At 41.2% G+C, this 23,555-nt stretch overlaps 1 protein-coding gene across 3 annotated transcripts in view; it reads left to right on the top strand.

Moving 5' to 3' along the window:
* RELN (reelin) overlaps nucleotides 1-23,555 on the top strand; it is a 504,997-nt gene that overhangs the window by 457,612 nt on the left and 23,830 nt on the right. For all 3 annotated transcript variants that reach the window (XM_061640446.1, XM_061640447.1, XM_061640448.1), the window contains 9 exons: nucleotides 1,102-1,279; nucleotides 3,185-3,378; nucleotides 4,615-4,871; nucleotides 5,314-5,468; nucleotides 6,667-6,881; nucleotides 8,869-9,046; nucleotides 9,894-10,069; nucleotides 16,092-16,198; nucleotides 19,409-19,651. In XM_061640446.1, coding sequence (XP_061496430.1) covers nucleotides 1,102-1,279; nucleotides 3,185-3,378; nucleotides 4,615-4,871; nucleotides 5,314-5,468; nucleotides 6,667-6,881; nucleotides 8,869-9,046; nucleotides 9,894-10,069; nucleotides 16,092-16,198; nucleotides 19,409-19,651 — 1,703 coding nt within the window. The remainder of the gene's footprint in view (nucleotides 1-1,101; nucleotides 1,280-3,184; nucleotides 3,379-4,614; nucleotides 4,872-5,313; nucleotides 5,469-6,666; nucleotides 6,882-8,868; nucleotides 9,047-9,893; nucleotides 10,070-16,091; nucleotides 16,199-19,408; nucleotides 19,652-23,555) is intronic.

The raw sequence follows: 23,555 nt of genomic DNA on the forward strand, positions 1-23,555 counted from the left end.
TGAGGAGTGATGCTTCGTACATTAGAGTAGGGAGTCTGGTAAAATGGGACAGAACGTACTGGCTCCTGATAAGAGCAAAATATGGCACCTAGTAGTTCAGGGAAAGAGTCTGGTTGTATCTTGTGCTTCAGAGAATCTGATAGACACAGAGCGTAGGAGCAAATAGAAGATTTCAAGCCAAGCAGAAAATAGTCTTCCCCCTAGATTCCGGCCCCTCATCCTGAGCATGTGTTACTTCATGTCAATAACTTGAAGCTAAAACTATAAAAACTCAGAACAAACCCTGAGACCTGTCAATCCTAGTCACTGATTTGGATTTTTATTAGGATTGTGGCTTGTGGTTTCAAATACGCAGGTAAGAAGGAGGATTTGTTTTCTTTCTGAATATAACTTTCTTTTTTATATTATTATTTTTTAAAGGAAAGTGAGCCAGGACCAGTCTAAACAGCTGCCTATGGTGCTGTTTCATAAGGGCCAGCAATTTTGTTGCATGTGAAAGGAAAATTCTTCTTTGTACTTTGCTACCTTTGTGAATTTGTCATTTGCTCAGGAAAGGAGGACTGGAGAGCCTTTAGAAAGGGGGCTAGAAACAGGCAAGGGATCACAACTGCAATTTGAGAGGGAAAATGAGGAAATCAAATAAATCTGGAAAACTGTGTGTATTTGGGGGAAGTGTTGAGCAATTAGTAGTCCACTGGGATTTTGAGGGCACCATCACTGAAAGAAGGGAGTATTTTTGGTACTTCAGCTAGAAATTGCTAACTGTCCTAGAACTATTTGCTTAGACTTTATTTATTGCTTTTGTTAGCTCTATCTATCTGAAAGTAAATTATTTTCATATTAAAACGAAGTGCATTCCAAATAGTGAATTGTTTCTGTAATGTATTGTTAAATAAAATTAAGGCAATTAAGTGTAAACCTCACATAATTAAAGTTTCTTGTTTAATATACAGAAAAAGAGAGCTGGGTGAGTTCTCCAACCATGTGTATAGATGACACAAGGGATCTCCTAATGCTGTAGCTGGAATAAAACCATACTGATGAAATAATTGTGTTTAGTGTACCTTTCCAGCTAAATTCTCTTTTTGCTTTTACTTTCAGGTGTGATGAAAACTGGGGTGGGCTGTACTGTGATGAGCCAGAGATAGCTCTTCCCACTCAACTGAAAGACAACTTCAATCGTGCACCTTCCAATCAGAACTGGCTGACAGTAAATGGGGGGAAACTGAGCACTGTCTGTGGAGCTGTAGCATCTGGAATGGCTCTTCATTTTAGTGGGGTCAGTACCTGCTGTTCATACCATTGAGGGGTTCTTTTTATAATTCTGAAGCCGAGTCCAAGTAGAAACAAATAGAAAGTCAAACCTCAAAATTACAAACAATGTGGAAATGTCAAGGTTTTGGAAATTCTGAAATGTTTTCACAACTAAGAACTTAAGAAGTGTCTGCTGGATCAGGCCAGTGGCCCATCTAGTCCAGCATCTGTTCTCACAGTGGCCAACCAGATGGCCCAAAGGGAAGCCTGCAATCTGTGCACAAGAACACTCTCCACCATCCCCAACGGTGTCCAGAAACTGGTATTTGGAAGCATACTGCCTCCACCTATGCAGTCAGAGCATAGACATCATGACTAGTAGCCACTGATAGCTTTTTCCTCCATTAATTTGTCTCATCCTCTTTTAATTCCATCCACGTTGGTGGCCATCACTGCTTTGTGTGGGAGCAAATTCCATAGTTTAACTATTCCCCTGTGTGAAGAAGTACTTTATTTTGTCTGTCCTGAATCTTCCAACATTCAGCTTCATTGGAGATCCACGAGTTCAACTGTTAAGAGAGAGGGAGAAAAATGTCTCTCTCTCCACTCTCTTCATGCTATGCATAATTTCATAAACTTCTGTCATGTCACCTCTTACTCTCCTTTTCTCTAAACTAAAAAGCCTCAAATGCTGCAACCTTTCCTCATAGCAGAGCCGTTCCATCCCTTTGATCATCTTGGTTGCGCTATCATTAATCTAGGGCCTATTTACACATCAAGCATGCGCTGGTTGGGGGAAGAACTTCTGAAAAGCCAGCATGAGTTACAATAACAATGGATTCTGCTGTAAACATGTATGAGGTTTTTTCCCACCCTTTACAAATACAACATTCCCAATTGCTTAACTGATCATGGTTAAGCAGTCACAAGCAGTCTATGGGATTGTGTGCTTCCCCTCCCACACCTTCCTTCTGGAGATCACATTCTTATCACCTGGCCTTAATCACAGTTGTTACATCAATAATTATATTAGCCATTGTTAAGGTTAAATAAGGATTTACTTAACCAATGTTTGAAACCCAGTTTTCTAGTGTTAATAGTGATTAGCTGTGGTGAAGGCATGTGAAGCATTACATCTGCGCTGGCCCTAAGTGATCATTGGATGAACATAGTAGTCAGTGCAGTGCTGAAGACTCCAGTTCTAAACTTGCATCACTATTCCAAGTTAGTAATAATGTTTGATGTGTGTTGCTAATGAAGACTCCAAACTAAAATTTTGAAATCATGCAAGGCAATAAAATTGAATTTACTGACAGTTCTTTTTACTATGAAACAACTGATTGTGCACTTTTGCACACTCGGTACTGTTTCCATGCAAAAATTACATTTATTTTGAAAATAAAATAAATCTTACACAGACCTATTCCCATCCTAAACATGTTCACTTCACAGTAAGCACTATTGAGTTCTAGACAAGCCATTTTAGTACACCATTTGTGACCAGATAATAACGTGTATATATAAGCACCATCAACATTTTACAGTTAAAGCTGTTATTTGATTCAAACAGATTAAATTCTTTGATTCAGGATTCAGAGAGAGAGAGAGAGACTGAGAACAAGTGATGTGTGTACAGGAGAGAACTGTATGTAGCAGATATTGGGTTGTTTTCAGTGCTGTAGTTTCTAATACTGAAGAGACAATTCACTTTTCAATGTAATTTTCATTATTGGGCTGCAGCAGAAACACAGTAATTGCTCCATCCTATTCTCTTCTCCTCTGTTTGTGACCATGATGTTTTGGGATCCTGGGCCAACCCTTTGAAAACACCCCTTGGTTTTGTTTTTAAAAAAACAAGTAATTTTGGATTTTAAAAAATGTGGGTAGTTATTTTCCCTTAAAAGTCATAACAATTTTTTTCTTTTTCAAGGGATGCAGCCGTTTGGTAGTTACAGTGGATCTAAACCTAATTAATGCAGAATTCATCCAGTTCTATTTTATGTATGGATGTCTGATAACTCCCAACAGTCGCAACCAAGGAGTTCTCCTGGAATATTCTGTGAATGGTGGAATTACCTGGACTCTCTTAATGGAAATTTTTTATGAGCAGTTCAGCAAACCTGGGTAATAAGTATATTATTGTTGCTCATATAAAATCTATCTTGATTATAAATAGCATTCATCTCCCCCTCCCGCCAAGTACCACTCTTGAAAACTCTTAATACCTCTGCATCATTTCAGAAGATTAGAAGGACACTGAAGTTAAGCATATGGGGAAGGCCTCACAGTGTATTTCCCATACAATAATCGGAAACAGATTTAACCAAAGAATGTATCTGGCCACTGCCCTCACCACTCTACCTATCATTTGTTGATCCTGTTTAAGATAATTCCTTATTGACACTTAAGACACCTATATCTTCACATGGTTGTGGATAAGTATACAGTGCTTTATTGCATTTTAGTGTCTGTTCATGACCCCTAGTAAGGTATGGATGGATGCTAAGGAAGCCTTAGTGGCTGTTGTATAGGCATTATGTATTCATCATGATATAGACAAATTAGGAAGATCATCATCCCTAGGGCAGCCTTCACTGATCTAGAGCTCTCCAGATGTTTTGGACTGCAACTTCTATCAGCCCCAGCCAGCATGGGAACTGTAGTCCAAAAAATATGGAGGGCAGCAGGCTGGCAAAAGCCATCCAGCTTAGGCTACAGCTGTGTTACTAAGCACTCAGTGGGACTTACTTTAGTCATTGATGCATATCTGCATATCTGGTTTTCATGCCAGTTCTAACTATCTGATTGGCTGAAATGTTTACCCTTTCTGATAGCAAAACAAAGGATTTATTGTAATGGATAAAAGCCCCGTTGTCATGTACATGTGAATAATAATCTGTATAACTACATTTACATCAGAAATCACTTTGCATAAGAATGTGGACTATGAACTCCGTATTTTCAAAGAGTTTCAGTGGGGTACACAAGAAAAAAAGTTTAGACAGTTTCTCTGTCCTTGATGAATGCTGACCCAGGATTTAAATGTCTTATTATTGTAATCCAGCAGGTAAAATATGTCCACTATGTGTAATGTTTTTCACAAACACAGCATTGCCCTTATAATTAATCATCCCCACAACAAGCAATGCATATATAGAGGCATTGTTTGTTACTTCTTATCCGTGGGTAATTCTCAACATGCATTGGTGCCAACAGAATGGAGTAGATCAAAAAGCATGGACTAGCATGGTTTAAAGGACCATTGTATCGCTCATTCCAAATTCATTTCATTTTTTAAAAGGTTTTCAGTGAAGCAGTAAAAATATACATTTTCATATGATTTCTATTGCTGCTTTTTAGCTTTGTGAACATTCTCCTTCCTCCTGGTGCCAAAGAAGTAGGGACCCGTTTCCGCTGGTGGCAGCCCAAGCATGATGGTCTGGATCAGAGTGATTGGGCTATTGACAATGTGCTGATATCAGGGTCAGCTGATCAGAGGGCAGTGATGCTGGACACTTTTAGCAGTGCACCGTTGCCACAGCATGAACGCTCTCCCGCTGATGCAGGACCTACAGGCAGGATTGCTTTTGATATGTTCATGGAAGACAGAACAACAGGTAGGAGTTTATGTGGATGAGACCCAGTATGAATGTCAGTGTTGTTGTTGTTTCTTCTGGCAGCTTTCAGCTGTGTGACATGCAGAAATTCAGCTGAAGCTTTTCCCAACATCGAAATGAAGTAATAGGAAAAGCTTCACCTGCTGAATTTTCGTGAAGTGTACAGCTGATAAAAAGAAACAGCAGTGCTGCCAAAAACAAAGTTGGTAACCCTGGAACCAAGCCATAGTTAAAGGCTGACTCTATTGCAACAAAAATATATTAAAAACACATGAGCATAGTTAAGGGGTTATTGCTTTAGAATAAAACAATACATTTTTATATTATAGTTCATTAATGGTTCGATAATCCAGTCATTGTTTTCTGTAATTAACACTATCAGTACTTTTAATTATAAAATACTGCAGTTTTAAAATATTGTTCTGAAAATTATTTTCTTTAGTGAATGAGCACTGGCTGTTCCATGACGACTGTTCAATTGAAAGATTCTGTGAATCTCCTGATGGTGTCATGATGTGTGGTAGCCATGATGGCAGAGAAGTTTATGCTGTCACCCATGATTTAACTCCTACAGAGAACTGGATTATGCAGTTCAAGGTACACACTGTTTTCTAAAGCTTTCAGAGATTTACATTAACATCCTTTAAGCCACAGAATTAAGAAGCAAACCGTAGATTTCAAACGGTAGAAGAATGTGTGAAATGTACTGATTTGAATTTCTAAATTGCTGATTCCTGCTAAATCACTGCTTCCTGACTATTGTCAAATATCCTCATTAAACTTTAAATATTTCTATTACAGTCATCTTACTACGTTGGGCCAAATAAAGAAAATACCCTTGGCACAAGCAGGGGTTAAATTCTGCTCAGTCTGGATGGGCTTATTCTCAGCAGTTTGGCTCATGCACCTTCCAGGCAGAGGGGGAAAAGAACCCCTTTGCAAGCCCTATGGTGCCTTTGGAACTAATGTTAAATTAGTACTATCTGCCTGTGTGGGCACTTCATTGTCACCTGCTTAGGGCCAAATTACATGCTACATTTTTATGTTTGTTTTTAAAATGTGCTTAAACTGGCCACTTTTTTGATATTTTGAAGATAAAGCAGGCTTGGAGCCCTGATCTGGAACATGCTCCTGACATGGACAAAAGCCCCACATCAGTTTCTTGTTAAAATCTCTCCCTCACCTTGTTGCTATTTCCCACTGAAGGTGGCACCTTGGATTTTTGGAACGACACTGCCATGAGACCCCAATCCAGACTGAGAGTATATTCTGTATGAGAGCCTTGTGGCTGCTTTATATTCAAAATAAAAGTGGCCAGTTTTAGGATGCTTTTTTCCAGAGCATTAATAGGGTAACATACAGTTTGCCCTCAGCCCTCATATTGGTAAATTACTTCTGAAAATCAGATACTGTCTCCCACAAAGAAACTGACCTTATAAAGCTTCCCTGCCACTGAACTGGAAATGCTCACTTCTAGATACACTGATAGTGAGCTTGGAAACATGAAGAACACTGTATGTTAAGCAGTACGACATGAAATAGTTGTATAATTAATGAGGCTAGCATGAAGGGCAGCCTGATAACTGGATAAGACACTGACTGGATAAGTCAGAAGATCAAGGTTTCTCTTTCTGCCCTTGCATTGACTTGCAATAAAATCCTGTGCAAGATTCCCCTCGCCCCATTACTCTAGCAGATAATACTGTCTTATAAATTTACATGAAAACCTCAAAATTTTTCTTACTGGAAAAAAATATTTGAAATAAAAATGTGTATCTCCTTTTGCACATATTAGATTTCTGTTGGCTGCAAAACCTCAGAAAAAATTGCCCAAAATCAAGTTCATGTGCAGTATTCTACTGACTTTGGAGTGAGTTGGAGCTACCTAATACCTCAGTGCTTACCTGCTGACCCCAAATGTTCTGGGAGTGTTTCACAGCCATCTGTCTTCTTTCCAACAAAAGGATGGAAAAGGATAACTTACCTTCTACCTGAAAGCTTAGTAGGAAAGTAAGTATGAAATAACATGTGAGCTACTAATATTCCTTCAAGTCCAGTGTAGTTGTATGGGTCTTCTAAACATATCCTTCCCTCTGTGAGAGTAGCAAAACACCTCACAGAAGAGATACTGATCAAACTCAGGGCATGATGTCTTTGTTGTACCTCATTGCTGTACTATGCATGTTAATGCTGCTAGTCCATTACAAGGAACATAAAGTTAGTAGCTCCACAGGCAAGACTGGGCAGGTTTCTCAATTTTTGGAATCATATGTTTTGTTGTTGTTATGTACCTTCAAGTCGATTACGACTTATGGCAACCCTATGAATCAGCGACCTCCAATAGCATCTGTCATGAACCACCCTGTTCAGATCTTGTAAGTTCAGGTCTGTAGCTTCCTTTATGGAATCAATCCATCGCTTGTTTGGCCTTCCTCTTTTTCTACTCCCTTCTGTTTTTCCCAGCATTATTGTCTTTTCTAAAGAATCATGTCTTCTCATGATGTGCCCAAAGTATGATAACCTCAGTTTCATCATTTTAGCTTCCAGTGACAGTTACGGCTTAATTTGTTCTAACACCCAATTATTTGTCTTTTTCGCTGTCCATGGTATGTGCAAAGCTCTCCTCCAACACCACATTTTCAAATCAAAATACCTGGGGGAGGGGCAGGGAGGGGAGGAGGAGGGCAGGGAAGGGAGGAGATTGGATAGGTGGGCACTGGGCAGAGGGGAAACATTGTGAACAGTATCATTCTTTTTCAGAGTTTCCCCCACCTTTTTATTCTACAGCAGGCACATGTAGCCTCCCACCAAAATTTTAACCAAAGCTGTCACTGGCCACATCCATACCAGACCTTTATTTCACTTTAGACAGTCATGGCTTCTCCCAAAGAATGCTGGGAATTGTAATTAGTGAAGGGTGCTGAGAGTTGCTAGGAGATGCCTGTTCCCCTCACAGGGCTTCAAACAGAGTGGCTGACTAACAGTAAACCACTGGAGCTCTGTCAGGGGAATAGGAGTCTCCTCTCAGCATCTTTCACAAACTGCACTTCCCAGGATTCTTTTGGGGAAGCCATGACTGTCTAAAGTGAAATAAATGTCTGGTGTGGGTGTAGCCCTCTGATTAGCCAAGCCAAGCTGCTGTGAGTAGCTTTTAGAACACTGACAGTTGGTTTTCACTGAGCATGCCTGACATTATCATTCAGTTTAATGTTAAATTTCTTAATTAAAAATCAGCCAGGCATGTTTTTAACTTTTAAACTGCAGAAGATGAAGGCCAGAGTATGTGGAAAGGTTAGTCATAGGATTACAGGTACTCTGTGAACATGGCTGATTTTTAAGTAATTTCAAGAAATTATGAGAACTCTGACAGAAAAAAGTCCAAAGGGGGGTCCAGTTTTTCCCCCTCTCTTTTTACATTTTGAACTCTTGATTCTCTCTTACTGTTTTATGTATTGCCATGAAAATTTAGAGGGTTGTTAAGTAAGCATTTCTGAGTTTAAGACTATAAATTTTGTAAGGTTTTGTTTTTAAATGAGCTCATGGGAAGCATCAGAATGGTATGGGAGGTATTTTCAATTTAACATTGCGGAATGCGAAAAATCCATGCTTACTATAGTATACAGCCACTCTCATGTCTGTATACCTGTTCTACTCTTAACAGGTTATCACCAGACTTCTATACATAAAAAATAGCTATGATTTTTAAATTATTGAGACTGTGTAAATAAAATGCTGTTTTCAGTGTCAATCCTGCTGAGTTTGTGTTGTTATGTTTATATCTTAAATTTCAAGGTGTTTTAAACTGTAATACTCTTTTAATGTTTTAAATTCATGGGTGGAAAGATAGCATATAAACTTAAATATAATAAATGAAATAATAATTATGTCTATTAGGAAACTTACTATATCTTCCATTGATAGACATGTCCTATAGCCATAAAGTTTCTGTATGCAGAGTGTTTGTCATGATTTTTGCTTATCTTCTCTGTTAACTCAGCCCAGTACGGTTTAGATTCTATCAGAAGTACTCTGATATGCAGTGGGCCATTGACAATTTCTATCTTGGACCTGGTTGTGTAGACAACTGTAGAGGACATGGAGACTGTCTGAAAGAACAATGTGTCTGTGATCCAGGTTTCTCCGGTCCAAACTGCTACTTAACTCAGACTTTGAAGGTAATCTAAATACATTTTGATGATGACGTTGTTGCGCTGTGTCTAATTGTGTTGCTTAATTTTGTTTAAAAGCAGCACCACAGCAAGCAGAGAGTAACAGCAGATGTTGAAATGTGCGTGTGCCAGCATGTGTGTGCATTTACCTAAGAAAGCAGGCTTTTACCCTGCATCAGCATCACTGAGACTGGAGACTTAGTAAAATAAGAAAAGCTAGTTTATTTATAGAAATACATACCTATTTATAGAAAGGCATACCTAGTTCTAACTAACTAGCTAAGTTGGAGGCGTAACGCCCAGGTGCGGGAGTTAGCCCCACGCTTGGAGAGAGCAGAGACAAAGGGATGTCTCCTCTCTCCTGGACAGCCGGAGAACAAAGGAAAGGGAAAGGGTGGAAGAAGGAGGGGCAAGTAAGCTTCCCTTAAGACGTATCAGTCTAACAGACAGAAGGAAGTCAGTCAGAGCATCACAGGTAAAGGTAAACAAGCCTGTCCATCTGGAGGACCCTAGCTCTATCTTCCTTCTGGAGCACAAATAAAAGAACAGGGGTTGCTCTTGCCCCACTTCCAACAGACTACATGTATGATAGAAAAATGTTTTAAAAATTAAATACACATCTGTGCTAGAATCATTCTACGCATGCAAGAACCAATACATGATTTTTAAAATATAAAATTAAATCTTCCTTTTTATCTCAGTTTTCAACTCTGTTTAAAGCAAGTGTGATTGTAGTATCCCAACAAAATATACTTTCATGTAAAAAAAAATTTCTAAATTACTTTTTTTTTTAAAGAAAAAGAGAAAATCTGAGCTATAGACCAGATTCTCAAATGTTGCAATCTTTTAACAGACTTTCCTGAAGGAGCGGTTTGACAATGAAGAAATTAAGCCAGATTTATGGATGTCTCTGGAAGGAGGCACTGCTTGTATGGAATGTGGGATTCTAGCAGAAGACACAGCTCTGTATTTTGGAGGTGCTACAATGAGACAGGCTGTCACTCAAGACTTGGATTTACGAGGTGCAAAGTATGTCAGGTTACTTAATAGAGTTGGACACAGCTAATACATTTTACTGAAAGTTATCTTTAAATAATGTCAGAGCAGCATAGATGGCTGTGGGAACAGACAAAGGTATATCAGCCTTACCCTTAAACCACCCATTCAGAGTCAACACAGGAAGGAAGGTAGTACTTATGCTTCCAAATGAGAGAATTAGTTCACTGGATGGTGTAAAAAGAGTTGTTAAATTACTATCATCCACATTTTCATAACTTTACAAAACATAATTCATATTCTGAAATGTTTATATACTCAGCAGCTGCAATCCTGCACATATTTCTAGTTATCTCACTTGAAATCAGTAGGTTTGGTATGCCAACTAGATGCGGGATTTAAGCCTGCAAAATACAATATGCAGGAAAAGGCAGGAGAGATCAGGGATGCTTTGAAAGCTCAGTGTAATTGGTTGTACAGGTAGTCATATAACAATGAACACTAGCTGCCATTCTGGTTTCACGGATGGGAAGAACAAAAAAGTATTGGTGGGGGTGGGTGGGAAATAATAATTGGCACAGGTATTTTCCAAGCCAGAATAGTTATTCCAGAACATTTCACAATTACAAGATTCTGCATGTCTTATGTTGAAGTACATTGTCTACTTAGAAGTAACTTTAGTAATTGAAAAATGGAAATGGACTGCCTTCAAGTCGATCCCGACTTATGGCGACCCTATGAACAGGGTTTTCATGGTAAGCGGTATTCAGAGGTGGTTTAAAATTGCCTTCCTCTGAGGCTGAGAGGCAGTGACTGGTCCAAGGTCACCCAGTGAGCTTCATGGCTGTGTGGGGATTCAGACCTTGGTCTCCCAGGTCATAGTCCGACACTCTAACCACTATGCCACACGGGCTCTCACTTTGGTAAATAAGGGGTTCTAAACTACAATCCCATTTGCAGCTACTTTGTATGAGGAAGAAACTTGTTCAGTAAAGCAACTGGACTAAAATGGGCTAAAGCAGTGGTTCACAATCTGTTTTGCCCATGGACAACTTGAAAACTGCTGAGGGTCTTGACAGGCCACTTAATTATTTTTCTGCCCTTTCCCTCCCGAATATAATCATAGTTTTGTCATTTTTCCTCCCCCAGTCTTACTATGCAGATGATCTCATGCACATTTACTGAGAAGTAAGCTCCACCAGAATCGATGGTAGATGTGCATAGGACTGCAGCTTTAGAAGCTTGATCCCATGCACCTTTACTCAAAAAAGGAGTCTGTGTTCTCTAGAATGCTTACTTGCAAAGTAGCTATAATGGTTTACCGCCTGGAAATCTTTATTGGTTTTACTCCTCCTTATATCCAGGCTGTTGAGAAGGAAAGGAGACTTCTGCTTCAAGTGGAGGAGGGCATTAAAGGGGGCATCACGCAACTGATCCCATGCATATTTACTCAGAAGTAAGCCCCATCAAGATCAATGGCAGATGTGCATTGGACTGCAGCTTTAGTGCATATAGGATTGCAGCGTAAATTGGTTTGCCTTAAAGATGCTACATAGTGTTAACAAGGGTCTGAATAAGCCCCCAACTCTGGGGGGAAAGAGTATCTCCACCACCGCAGTCTGACAGATTTTTCACTTCTGCATCTTCTTTTCAAGAATGTGGAGTAAGATGGAAGGATATTAAGTGAGCTAGGACTGAGGAGGCAAGGGTTCAAATCCTCACTTGGCCATGAAGCTCACTGGGTGACCATAGGCCAGTCACTCTCTCTCAGCCTAATGTACCTCATAGGGCTGTTGTAAGGATAAATTGGGGAGGGGAAAAACCTTGAGCTCCTTGAAGGAAAGTTAAAAGCTAGCATAATGGGTACATAACAAGCAGAAACAGCAGGTTTCTTGCGGTTCTTGCAGTTGCAATCCTGTATCATCCAAGAATAAGCCTTGTTGAATACAGTGGGGCTTACTTCTGAGTAAACATGCATAGGTTTGGGCAGTGATGGGGAAGTTTCAAGAACAGTGATGGGGGTGGAGAGTACAAGGCAACCAATTCCACTCAGAGCAGTCCATCTCACCCTGCTCCTTCTACCACCACCCCCGAGCCATGCAAGGGAAAGAAGGAGGGAGGAGTGAAGATGGAGAAAAGTTCCCATCTGACCAGTCAGTTCACTACATCACAGAGGAGAGGAGAGGAGAAAGGCCCTGGGGGAAAAGCTGCCTCTGCCTCCACTACTGGCTTTCCTGAATTGGAGCAATCAGGCAGGAAGGCATGCAGGGTTCCTAGCAGTTCCTGGACCCCCAGCCAGCTCTGACCTCACTAAAAGGCGGGAACTTGGAGCAGCTAGGCTTGGCTAGCTCATTTCACAGAAATTGCACGGGGGGGACTCAAGATGTACCCATTCCACCCATCTGTCAGAGAGCCTGGCCATGTGCCAGGCTTACATTATGTTGTAGCAGCCCCTGCTATTGCTGCTTCTCTTCAAAATATAATAATAATAATAATAATTTTAATTTATAAGTCGCCTATCTGGCCAATGGCCACTCTAGGCGACGTACAACTCAATTAAAATACATCATAATAAATACAGTACAACAATAAAACAGTAAAACAGTGACAGTTCAGAGTAGCAGGCAATTAGTAAAAAAGATTAACCCTCCCCGGAAGTCCCGAAGGCCTGTCTGAAAAGCCAGGTCTTCAAGGCCTGGCGGAATACATTCAGGGAAGGGGCATGCCGAAGATCGTACGGGAGGGAGTTCCAGAGAGTGGGGGCCGCCACTGAAAATGCCCTCTCTCTAGTCCCCACCAACCTAGCTGTTTTAGTTGGTGGGATTGAGAGAAGGTCCTGTGTGGCTGATCTTGTTGGGCGGCATAATTGGTGGCGTTGGAGGCGCTCCATCAGATAAACTGGGCCGAGACCGTGTAGGGCTTTAAAGGTTAATACCAACACCTTGAATTGGGCCCGGAAAACAACTGGGAGCCAGTGCAGATCGAACAGCACTGGGGTGATGTGCTCCGGGTGGCGACAGTTTGTAAGTAGTCGAGCCGCCGCATTTTGTATAAGTTGTAGTTTCTGGACCGTTTTCAAGGGTAGCCCCACGTAGAGCGCATTACAGTAGTCCAAACGAGAGGTGACCAGGGCATGTACCACCAATGGGAGCTGATGAACAGGGAGGCAGGGTTGCAGTCTACGTATGAGGTGTAATTGATACCAAGCTGCCCGGCTCACTGCCAAAATCTGAGCCTCCATGGACAGCTTGGAATCAAAAACATACTGCAGACCACCAGCATGAACCTCTCAGACCATTGGTGGTCCATGACCACAGTCTGGCAACCTCTGAGCTAAAGAGTACCCTGTAGTGTTTCTCCTAATATCATATCAAAAATAGTTTAGGAAAGCAGCTATGAATTTCAGAAAATCTAGGCCACTTCTCAGTGTTTTGTGCTCACTGAGAAACTTTTAAAAACAATTACATTAGTGCTTCACAGCGAAATATTATGGCAGAGTGTAGAGTACCCATTTCCCATATAGATTATTCAACAGGACTCTAGATTTCTGCTGATTTCTCTTTGCGGATGTATCCATCCTAGAAAATCTGTATGGATTACTAATCCCCATATAACATGTTGTCATGGAGTGTACTCACATGATTGCTTAAGAGTACAGAACATAATGTCGAAAGCAGCACTCAGAGACTAGTTTTAATTTGCAATTGCTAATAAAGGCCATGATCAAACCAGCAAGTACTGAACAATGAGATCCCCAAAATGTGAAAGGAAAAGGAGTGTGTACTTTGCAGATCTCATAAAGGAACAGCCCTTGCAGTTAGAGTGTCACCTTCCTGTTACTATACACCTTAGACCTTATCACCTTGATCCCTCTAGGTGACAAATTCACTTATTAGGACTTTTTCAAATTGGTTGCAAGCTGCAGCCTTAATAGTTGACATCTCCCTTAATTCCCATCAGTTTTTTGCTTGGTCTCTGGCCTCAGCCTTGACTGATAGACATGGGCCTTGAACGCACTAGTCGCCAGAACAATGCATTTCCACTAGCCACATATGGAGGGGGATCAGGTTGATCTGTCAATCAGTTGCATAATCTCTTTGAAGCTGACTTCTAAAAAAACCGCACTCAAGCTGATCCCACCAGGTTTTACAATAAAAAGGGATCGGGTTTGACCAGTGTCATGTGCTCGTTTTCAGAAGAGAGGTGGAGACACTGGAACTGGCAGAACAATGAGTCTGCTTTTACCCATGATCTCTGATTAAAACACTTGACTGCAAATGCGACTCAAACCTGCCTTTTTTCCCTTTGATGGGGAAAAGAAAGGGAGAAAGCTAGGAGCCCCTTATTTCAGAGGAGTCTAGAATACAAATGCTTCTTAAGATGCATCTAGGAACCTGTTTGTCTAGTGACTCTAGGCTTACCTCGCAAGCCCTGCGAGCCCCGCCGTAAGAAAATGAGCTGCCTGGATACAGCAAAAGTTTTCAAGAGTGACAGAGCAAGAGGCAGACTCTCATGTCTCCCTTGCCCACCCTGCTTCAGAAATGGAGGGAGACCCAGCCGCCCAACTGGGTGCTAGCTACAGGATGCTGTGTACAGCATCCAGCCACCATTACTATGACTGTGGGGGGAAGGGAAGGAGAGGTACCAAGTGGCAGCCCTGCCTCCTACTTCAGAGAGAGGGGGGGAGACTGCTTGATGCTTACCATGAGTGTCTGGCCACAGCCACTGTGGTTGCAGCATGAGGTAGAAGCAGCAGCAGCAGCAATGCAGCATTCATGTGCGTCATGTGGAGGAGCCAGGCAAGGAAGCAAGTGTGGAAACTGTTCATGCAGGTTGAACTCATTGTTTGTTAGTGATGGTTCTTGCCTTGGTGAGCGATGGATGGTGGAAGAGGTGTCCACCTACCTGCTCACCCAGTGTGACAGCGAGCCAGCTTGCTGCCTGGGATATCCACCCACTCATTGCTACAGGAGAACAGAGCAATGACACACCACATCCCTAGTAAATTCATGTGTTTAGGATTGCAGCCAAGTTAAACTCAAGAGTAGACCCATTGAAATTAATGGATCTAAATTAATCATGTTTATTAATTTCAGTCTCTGAGTAGGACTAACATTGGAGACAACCCTACATTTCATTTATCCATTGAGAGATTTCTGTGCCCTATAGCAGCTGGAAGAAATGGAGGGAGAGAAATGTAGAGATTTATAGGAAAGTTTCTTTGATTTGATGATCATGCAGAAGATGGAAGGCATATGGGTGGGAAAACTGAGAAGCACAAAGAGGTCTTGTTCAGGTTTTTTTAAAAATATTAGTTGCAAGAGGTGGTGTCCCTCCCCAAGGTCTCTCTAAGTTAAATCTTCACGTGGGGTAATGGACGCATCTTGTTCATATTTTGCATGCATGTAAATGTGTGCACACACAGTAAGGTGCCATGTAATGCATGGCTATCCATTTTACATGCTATTTTGAACTGTTTAAAACATATTGTAAGACTATTCTGTTTTTCAGTTATATCTATTTTGATTTATAGTTATATCATATTTATATTCCACTTTTCCTCCAAGAGGTAAAAACAGTCTACATGATTCCCACCCCATCTCCATTTTTTCCTAGTAACCCTGTGGAGTTAGGCTGAGAGATAGTGAATGACAAAAGGTCATCCAATGAGGAATGGAGGGGAATGGTATTTGCTGATCCACCTCAAACATCAACATGTATTGGGCCAGTCATGCTGACAAAGGACAAGTGTTCACTGGTTGTTTTTTAGAGTGTTTGGGACCTGGGAGCCTTCATTATCAATTTTGCCAGCAAGGGTCTCCTTTCCTAATGTAGGCATCATATAACCAGCAAAATGCCACAGATCAATAAAGACTCGCTACAGTTTCAATTCTGCATACTCACCATGCAACTGATTTAAGGGTTCTTACTTGTTTTGTAAATGTCAGCTATACTTACTTAATTTCATTTAATTTTTTATTGTGTGAGGAAATGTTTACTATTTCCTTAGAAACATTCAGTTTTTATGATTACCCACCAATATGTTCTCATTCAGATTTTTACAGTATTGGGGAAGAATTGGGAGTGAAAACAACATGACAACATGTCACAGACCAACATGTCGGAAGGAAGGAGTTCTGCTAGATTATTCAACTAATGGAGGTATGTATCTATTTTAATGATATATAATAAATAAATCTACTTATATTTAAGCACCTTAATGTTAGAAAAAAATCCAAGGGGAGAACATTGGCTGTAGAGAAATATATAATTTGTAGCAGAGCTGAACCCTTGCTCTTGAAATTTAGTTATCTGAAAGTTATAGTTATCTAAAGTCACTGGCTGCAAAAGTGAGCCCCTAATTCAGTGTGCCTGGACAGTCTTTTTTCTGGCTTTTGCTCTGGCAACACACACACACACAGGCACCAAACTAGAAACAAAATCATGAGAAAACGTAAATCTGTGCTATATGTCGGGATCGCCCAATGTAAACAGGCACTCCATTTTATTGAACTTCTGGTTATCCAGATATTTTAGATCTTTCTCATGCCATGTGGATACATAAGTATGTATGATAGTTCAGAAATATATATTTTCATACCCTTATTATTCTTGCCCTTAGACAATATTTTCATGCATTCCAGAAGAAATTGGACAAACTGTTCCTACTTGTACTCATATTTCTTGTTAAAGACAATGGAACTGCTTATTCTTAAGAGTTATTCAAATCAGTAATAACTGTCAATTATTACACAGGAAATATTCTGTTGGAAAATCACAGGTCTTTATTTTTCTGGTCATTGTTTGGGAACATCTGTATTTTCCATTGCTTATATAGCATTTTTATTATTCATTTCTAAGACTATAAATGATAAAGGTAGAGTATTCCTATAGCACTGTTATGCTGATGTTACATGTTCTGTGAGCCAGAAGTGGGCCATGGGCCTCCCTATCCAGCCCACAGCATCTGCTTCTTGTCCTCCCTAGGTTTTAGGCTTCAAAAAAGCCTCCTGTTGGAGTTGAGGAGGCTTTTTTCAACTGCAACTGTGGTGTGGTGGTTTTCCAGGGAAGGGGGGTACAACTAGGAAGAGAACAGAGCTTGGAAAAGTTACTTTTTTGAACTACAAGTCCCATCAGCCCAATCCAGTGGCCATGCTGGCTGGGACTGATGGGAGTTGTAGTTCAAAAAAGTAACTTTTCCAAGCTCTAGCATTAAGCTTCCTTGTGTGTTGTGACCCTCTCCCCAAAACTGCCTCCTGCACCAGAATAAGACTTGAAAACAGTCTTCTATTGGTGCTGATAGGAGGCATTTTTGAAGCTAAATTGCACTGCAGGAAGGCTGTCTTCATGGAAAGTATAGCTGTGGAGGGAAGAGGTAACCCTCCTCTCTGTAGTTTCCATGAGGATGATCTTCCCCCCACCACTGGCTTTTCTCCCAAGCCTAATTGCCAGGGGGGAGGGGAGAGAGTGAGAACCTGCATGTATGTGTATAAATGCTCTATATGGTATATGGTGTTTGTATATATATATGCAATTATGTATGTGTGAGAAAGTTGGTGTGGCCATGCCCATGTTGGTCACACCCACTCTGTTTTGGCTCCACCCCCTGCTAGCGTGCAGCACCTGATGGATCTATCAAGAGGGCCTGTGGACGATTCCACACTTCCTTTTTATTCCACAGGTGCAAGCCAAAATGTGGAGGAGTCCTCTCCATTATTATCGTACCAATGCTGCAACCAGTTAAATCTCTTCTATTATTTACTTATTTATTGTTTAGCCCTTTCCCCAGCTGCCACTATTAATTATCATTCAGTTATAAAGCTCAATTCACCCACCAGTAGCTGTGCTTTAAGTGTGATACAAAACATCCCAAACACTTTTTAAAGTGAACAAAACAAAGTAAGATGTATTTTATTTTTAAATAACAATAAATAAAACAAAAGGTTATGCTAGCTTTAAAGGTTGCTTTAGATCAGAAGTGGGGAACCTTCAGGCCATGGGCCAAACTTGGCCCGCCTGGCCATTTTGGGGAATCCATAACCACCCACCCTACAACTGATGTCATACATGACATCAGGTGTGGGGTGAGTAAGGACAGGGCCTCAAAGGAACAATTGGGAGATTAAAGTGGGCTCTCTCTTGTTCCTGTGCTAGAGCAACACATGCTGCTATCCACCCATCAGCTGATGGGCAGTAGGAGCACGCCTTGCTCAAGGAGGAAGCAGTTGCCGTTCAATGGAAACTGTTCTATCAGCACTGTCCGTTGAAGCCATCCCACAACCTCCAGCATCAGGGGTAAAAAGGAGAAGCCTGGGGAGGCTTGCAAAGCATGGGGATGACAATGTCCCCTGCGATGTGGTTCACCACCCTGCTTTGGATCACATCTAATTTGGCTACTGTTGCTTTAAATCAGAATATTTACTAGATCAGTTTACCATTACTTTAAATTGGCATGTTGCTTTAAATACCAGGTTACTGTAGCTTTCAAGGGACACCTTTGAAAAGTGAAGTTTGTCCCCCTGTTCAAAACCAAATGCCAGTTACCCTGTGCCACTGCACCCCAGTTAACTCTTAACCAATACAGGCACTGAGGACTAATTGACCACTTGCCTCTAGAGATGCTCAGGCTTCTATTCAGGATTTCAGCCAAAGGTGCCTCTCTGGTCCAGCAATTCACTGCTGCCTCAGAAACCCAACACTACACACTGCTTGCTTCTGAGTTCCCTTGAAGGCTATCTCCTGAGAATTCCCCTCCTCCCCATAGCTTTTCTGCTCTAGCCAGTGATTTCAGCCCTTTGGCTTTTCTTCAGGCTGCTCAAGCTTCTTGAAGCAATGTCCCTTGCTTGATTCTAGCTTCCAGGTCTCACTCCAGCTGAATATTCTATCCTCTTCTTCATTCACCTTCAGGCACACACAGATTCCCCTTACTGTGGTCAGAGACCTGCCTGTTATACTCCTCCAGCCAATTGTTTTAAATCTGAGCAGAATTCTCCCCTTTCATCAAGCCACAACTCTGGACCAATGGGGAGAGGCAGAAAGTCCACTTACAATCAAAAGTACATTTCAGTTCTCTGTCTCTTTCTCAAAGTTCCCCTTGATTTTATTACAATGTAACTGACAGTTAAACTGACAGTCACTGCTGTTCTTCCAATACCTTTATTCAGATTATACTCATTTTCAAAACAACACTTGGGAATTAGGCTATTACAATCTTCATTTTAAAGAAAGGCAGATATAGTTCTGACTGGTTCAAAACCATCCACTGAATTGTGGTGGACTATCTACTTGAATGCAGACCTCCTAGATGCATTCTCAACATGGAGTCTCAGATACTGATTACTTCTTGCTTTACCTTGAATCCTTCTAATGTAGGGATATCTTGGACACTGCTTCATGAGATGGATTATCAGAAATACATCTCCATCAGGCATGATTACATACTGCTCCCAGAAGATGCTCTGACTAATACAACCCGCCTGCGTTGGTGGCAGCCATTTGTAATTAACAATGGAGTTGTGGTTTCGGGCTTTGATCGTGCTCAGTGGGCACTGGATAATGTACTGATTGGAGGAGCAGAGATCAATCCAAGTCAACTGGTAGATACATTTGATGATGGTAAGGTTCAAGCAAATACGTTTTGATGATCGATAGACACTCAAGTCCATATTTGCATTTTTGTTATGGGGAGCTTTTAAAATAAAAAAATTCCAATGTTTTTGCTCACATATGTTGTGGACTTTTAAAAAATACATCAATCTTATAAAATACTTCTAAGGAAGTTACCTAAATATAGATATTCCCACCATATTTTGAAAAGGACTAGCTTTAACACAATCATTTTTAACACCAAATGTCAGCAATGTTGGGCAAATGTTAGGGCCTAGATTCGGGGTGGGAGACTGAGCTAGCCCACCATTGTGACCCATTTTGACAGGTGGATGGGGCTAGACACCTGTCAATCTACTGATGAAATGATGATGTCAGGTGATCTAACTTCAAAGGAAAGAATTGGGAGTGTACCTTAAGTGCGAAAAGTAGTGTCATGTTCTCACCAGGCTCCTAGAGAGGCAAGCACAGAGGCAATATCCAGGGTCAGTCCAAAGTCAGAGTCCAGAGTCTACCACAACAACAAAGGGGTCAGGCACAAAGCAGGATCAGGGAGTCCAGGGTCAGGAGCCAAGCAGATCAGGGGCAAGGCAAGAGGCAGGTCTAGAGTAGTCCAAGGTCAGGTCTGGCATGAACAGTCAATCCACAGACAGGTCAGGTACAGAGCTGGTGCATTGGGGTTTTTTTTGTGAGATCAGCCCCCACTCTTCCCATTTTCAGACAGCTGCTGAAGACCTATCTTTCTCTCCAAGCATTTGGTTAAACTTTACCCCTTCATGTTGATTTTTTAAAAAGGATTTTAAGGATTTGTTTACATATGGTTCTTTGTATGTTTTTGTAGCTTTAAATTTCTATATGGTTTTATGTATGCTTTGTATTTTTAAATCTGTGTAATCCGCCTTGGGACTCACATTCCAAGTGAGAGGTGGGCAACAAAAATAAATTTATTATTATCAAATTTATTTTACACTGGCGCTGCTGAACCACACACCAAACCTCAGCTGACTCCCATTAATCCCCTGAAGCCAGACCTCTACTCCTGGGGTGTCCTTTACTCCCAAGGAGTCCAGGCCTGTAGTTGGGTACTCCTCCGGATCGGCTAAGTCTCAATCTGGTGTTTGAGGCAACGCCTCTCCCTTGGGTTCAGGGGCCATTCAGCCTTGAGGTCAGAGGCCAAACCTGCCTTGGGTGCCAACAGGCCACCTGGGCCTCATCATAGAATGAGGCTGAGCCAGGGCTGGGTCGAAGAATAGAACCTCCTGATCTTCCTTGGATGAGCACTCCTCCGATGAGGACTCCACAGGCTGGGACCTGACAAGCAGGGACTGAATATGCTAGGAAATCCCCATTCAGGAGCTGCATAGTCCAGCTGATCCCAGCAAGCCCACTCTGGGAAAGGATCAACTATACTACCAAGCTCCCAACTGGGCATTCTGCAGTACAGCCAATACTTACAGGGCTTGTTATCGGCACCACTAAGCTGATTGGCACTGACAGCAAGCCTTGCTTGCCAAGGAACAATCAGGAGTGTGCTTTAAGGTAACTGATTGTTCCTTTGCAGCTGCATCTTTATCTGCCCCACACCTGACATCACATATCAGGTGTGGGTCAGGTGGGCATGCTTTAGGAAAATAGCCTCACAAGCCACATTAGGACCCCTGACAGGTCTAATTTGGCCAGTGGCCAAAGGTTCCGCACTGCTAGCCTCAATACTCATAGGGGCAAAATATGATGAGTTTGCCACCATTCTTACTTTTTCTAAGGCTTCTGGGAAGGGAAGGCAGTGTAAGTCTTCCACTCACTACCTCTAGGCTTTTTAAATGCCAAGCATGAAATGCAAAACAGGGTATGGTCTGAAGGAACATGAGGTCACCAGCAGATTGAAGCTATGCAGGTCTGAGTCTGGTTAATGTCTGGATGGATCACATGCACATCGCCTTGGTTTCCATTATGGAAGAAAAAATAAAAAATAAAATAACAAATACATGCACACCTCTTCTAAAAGAACTCTGTTGTGGGAAGTATTCTCATGTAGATTGTGACAGCATGTTTGGGTACACTAAGGCTAGGATGACAAGAATTCCAACGATATCTGTCTTGCTGGTCTGTCTAATGCTTTTTGGGAAATTTTATCATTGTATCATAAATATATTCACTAATAGGCAAAACACCCTTGCGGTTTAAGAATGTACCTATAGCCAACAGATATTTCTATCAAACTTTAAAAAGCAGGGAAATTAGGCAGCTATAGTGAATGCACCAGGGGAGCAGGAGACCTGACCTCCTCTCTGAGATATTGGACTGCCCTACACATTTGTCAAAATGCAAAGACAATTTGGATTGGTCTTTCACAGTCCAATCCACTTCCTGTGTAGCTTGGAAGAATTTGGTAATGTGTGCCTCTGAGCATATGGTGAGTGGTGGCAACACCTGCCATCTCCAAAGATGGAGAATTACATTTTTGTATGTTTGTTGGTGTTTCCTGGGTTACTACTGTTTCTACAGAGAATCTAACCTAGAAAATTATATTTCTCTCATTATTCATCGTAGAAATCTGTGTCAAATTTATTTTTATTCATTTCAAAGCCTTTTTATTGGTCATTATCATATGATGGTGAAGACAGCCTTTTGTGTTTCAAACTAGAGGTTATGTTCTGTTTCTATTTTGGGTGCATTAACAGTTGAATCTGAAACTGCAGTTTGATGTACAATCAGATTGATTACAATATGTTACTACTTAAGCAATGAATCTAGCTGTTGGAAAAAACAAACTTGGCCTGCCCAAGATGCATGTGTTCAGCCTGCTATGCTTAAACCATTCCACTTAAGGAAAGGTGGGTATGGTCAATTAAAAACATAGAGCACACCTAGAATTTTGCAAGAATATTTTGCTAGAATTTTACTAGAATAAACTATTTCACCTACTACTCTTTTATCTTGTGCAAACTGAGACACTCCTCGTGTCCATTGGAGACTATTCTGCAGAATAGTCAGTGCCATTATTCCACGATTGTTTTTGGATCTTTTTTTATGTTGCAAAGTGTTGCTGTAGTTCACATATTCACAGAAACAGAAGCAAAAGAAAATGATTTACTATAGGAAACTTCATTAAAATTGCAAAGTAAATCAAACATATTTAAAGTGACTATATCAACTTTCTTAATATTGTTGCTATGCTGGTCTGTGACTGAAATAAATTATTCATTCAATATTGTTGCTTCCTCCCTGCTAAAACAAGATCAGCACAGCACATGTCTTCTTTCTATTATTTGGGCTGATTGCAGGTGTTGCCACCACTCACCGTATGCTCAGAGGTACATGTTACCAAATTCTTCCAAGCTACACAAGAAGTGGATTGGACTGTGAAAGACCAACCGAAATTGTGTTTGCATTTTTACAAATTTGTAGGGCAGTACAATATCCTGCTCCCCTAGTTCATTCACTATAGCTGCCAAATTTCCCTGCTTTTTAAAGTTTGATAGTAATATCTGTTGGCTATAGGTACATTCTTAAACTGCAAGGGTTTTTTGCCTATTAGTGCATTTCTCTGCTTTTTAATCCAGGAGGTAAGAAATGGGATCCTGTGCAAATTTGCTGAGAATGGATTGATCATTTGCATGCTTATTGAGTTCAGTGGGATTTACTCCCCTACAATCATGCTTAGGATAGGTGAAACTGACCACAGGGGAGGAGGAGGGGGGAAGGAGGAAGGGCAGAGGGGAGGAAGGGGAGGGGAGGAGGCAGGAGGGGGAGGGGAGGATGAGGGCAGGTTTGATCACTTGCATGTTTATTGAGGGATTTACTCCTGTGCAATCATGCTTAGGATAGGTAAAACTGACCGGGGGGGAGGGAGGGCTGTAGTGGGCAGGAGAGGAGGAAGAAGGAAGAGGGGTGAGGAGGAAGAAGGGATGAG

The sequence above is a fragment of the Rhineura floridana genome, chromosome 8, assembly GCF_030035675.1.
Source record: "Rhineura floridana isolate rRhiFlo1 chromosome 8, rRhiFlo1.hap2, whole genome shotgun sequence".
In the NCBI taxonomy this organism is placed as follows: Eukaryota; Metazoa; Chordata; class Lepidosauria; order Squamata; family Rhineuridae; genus Rhineura; species Rhineura floridana.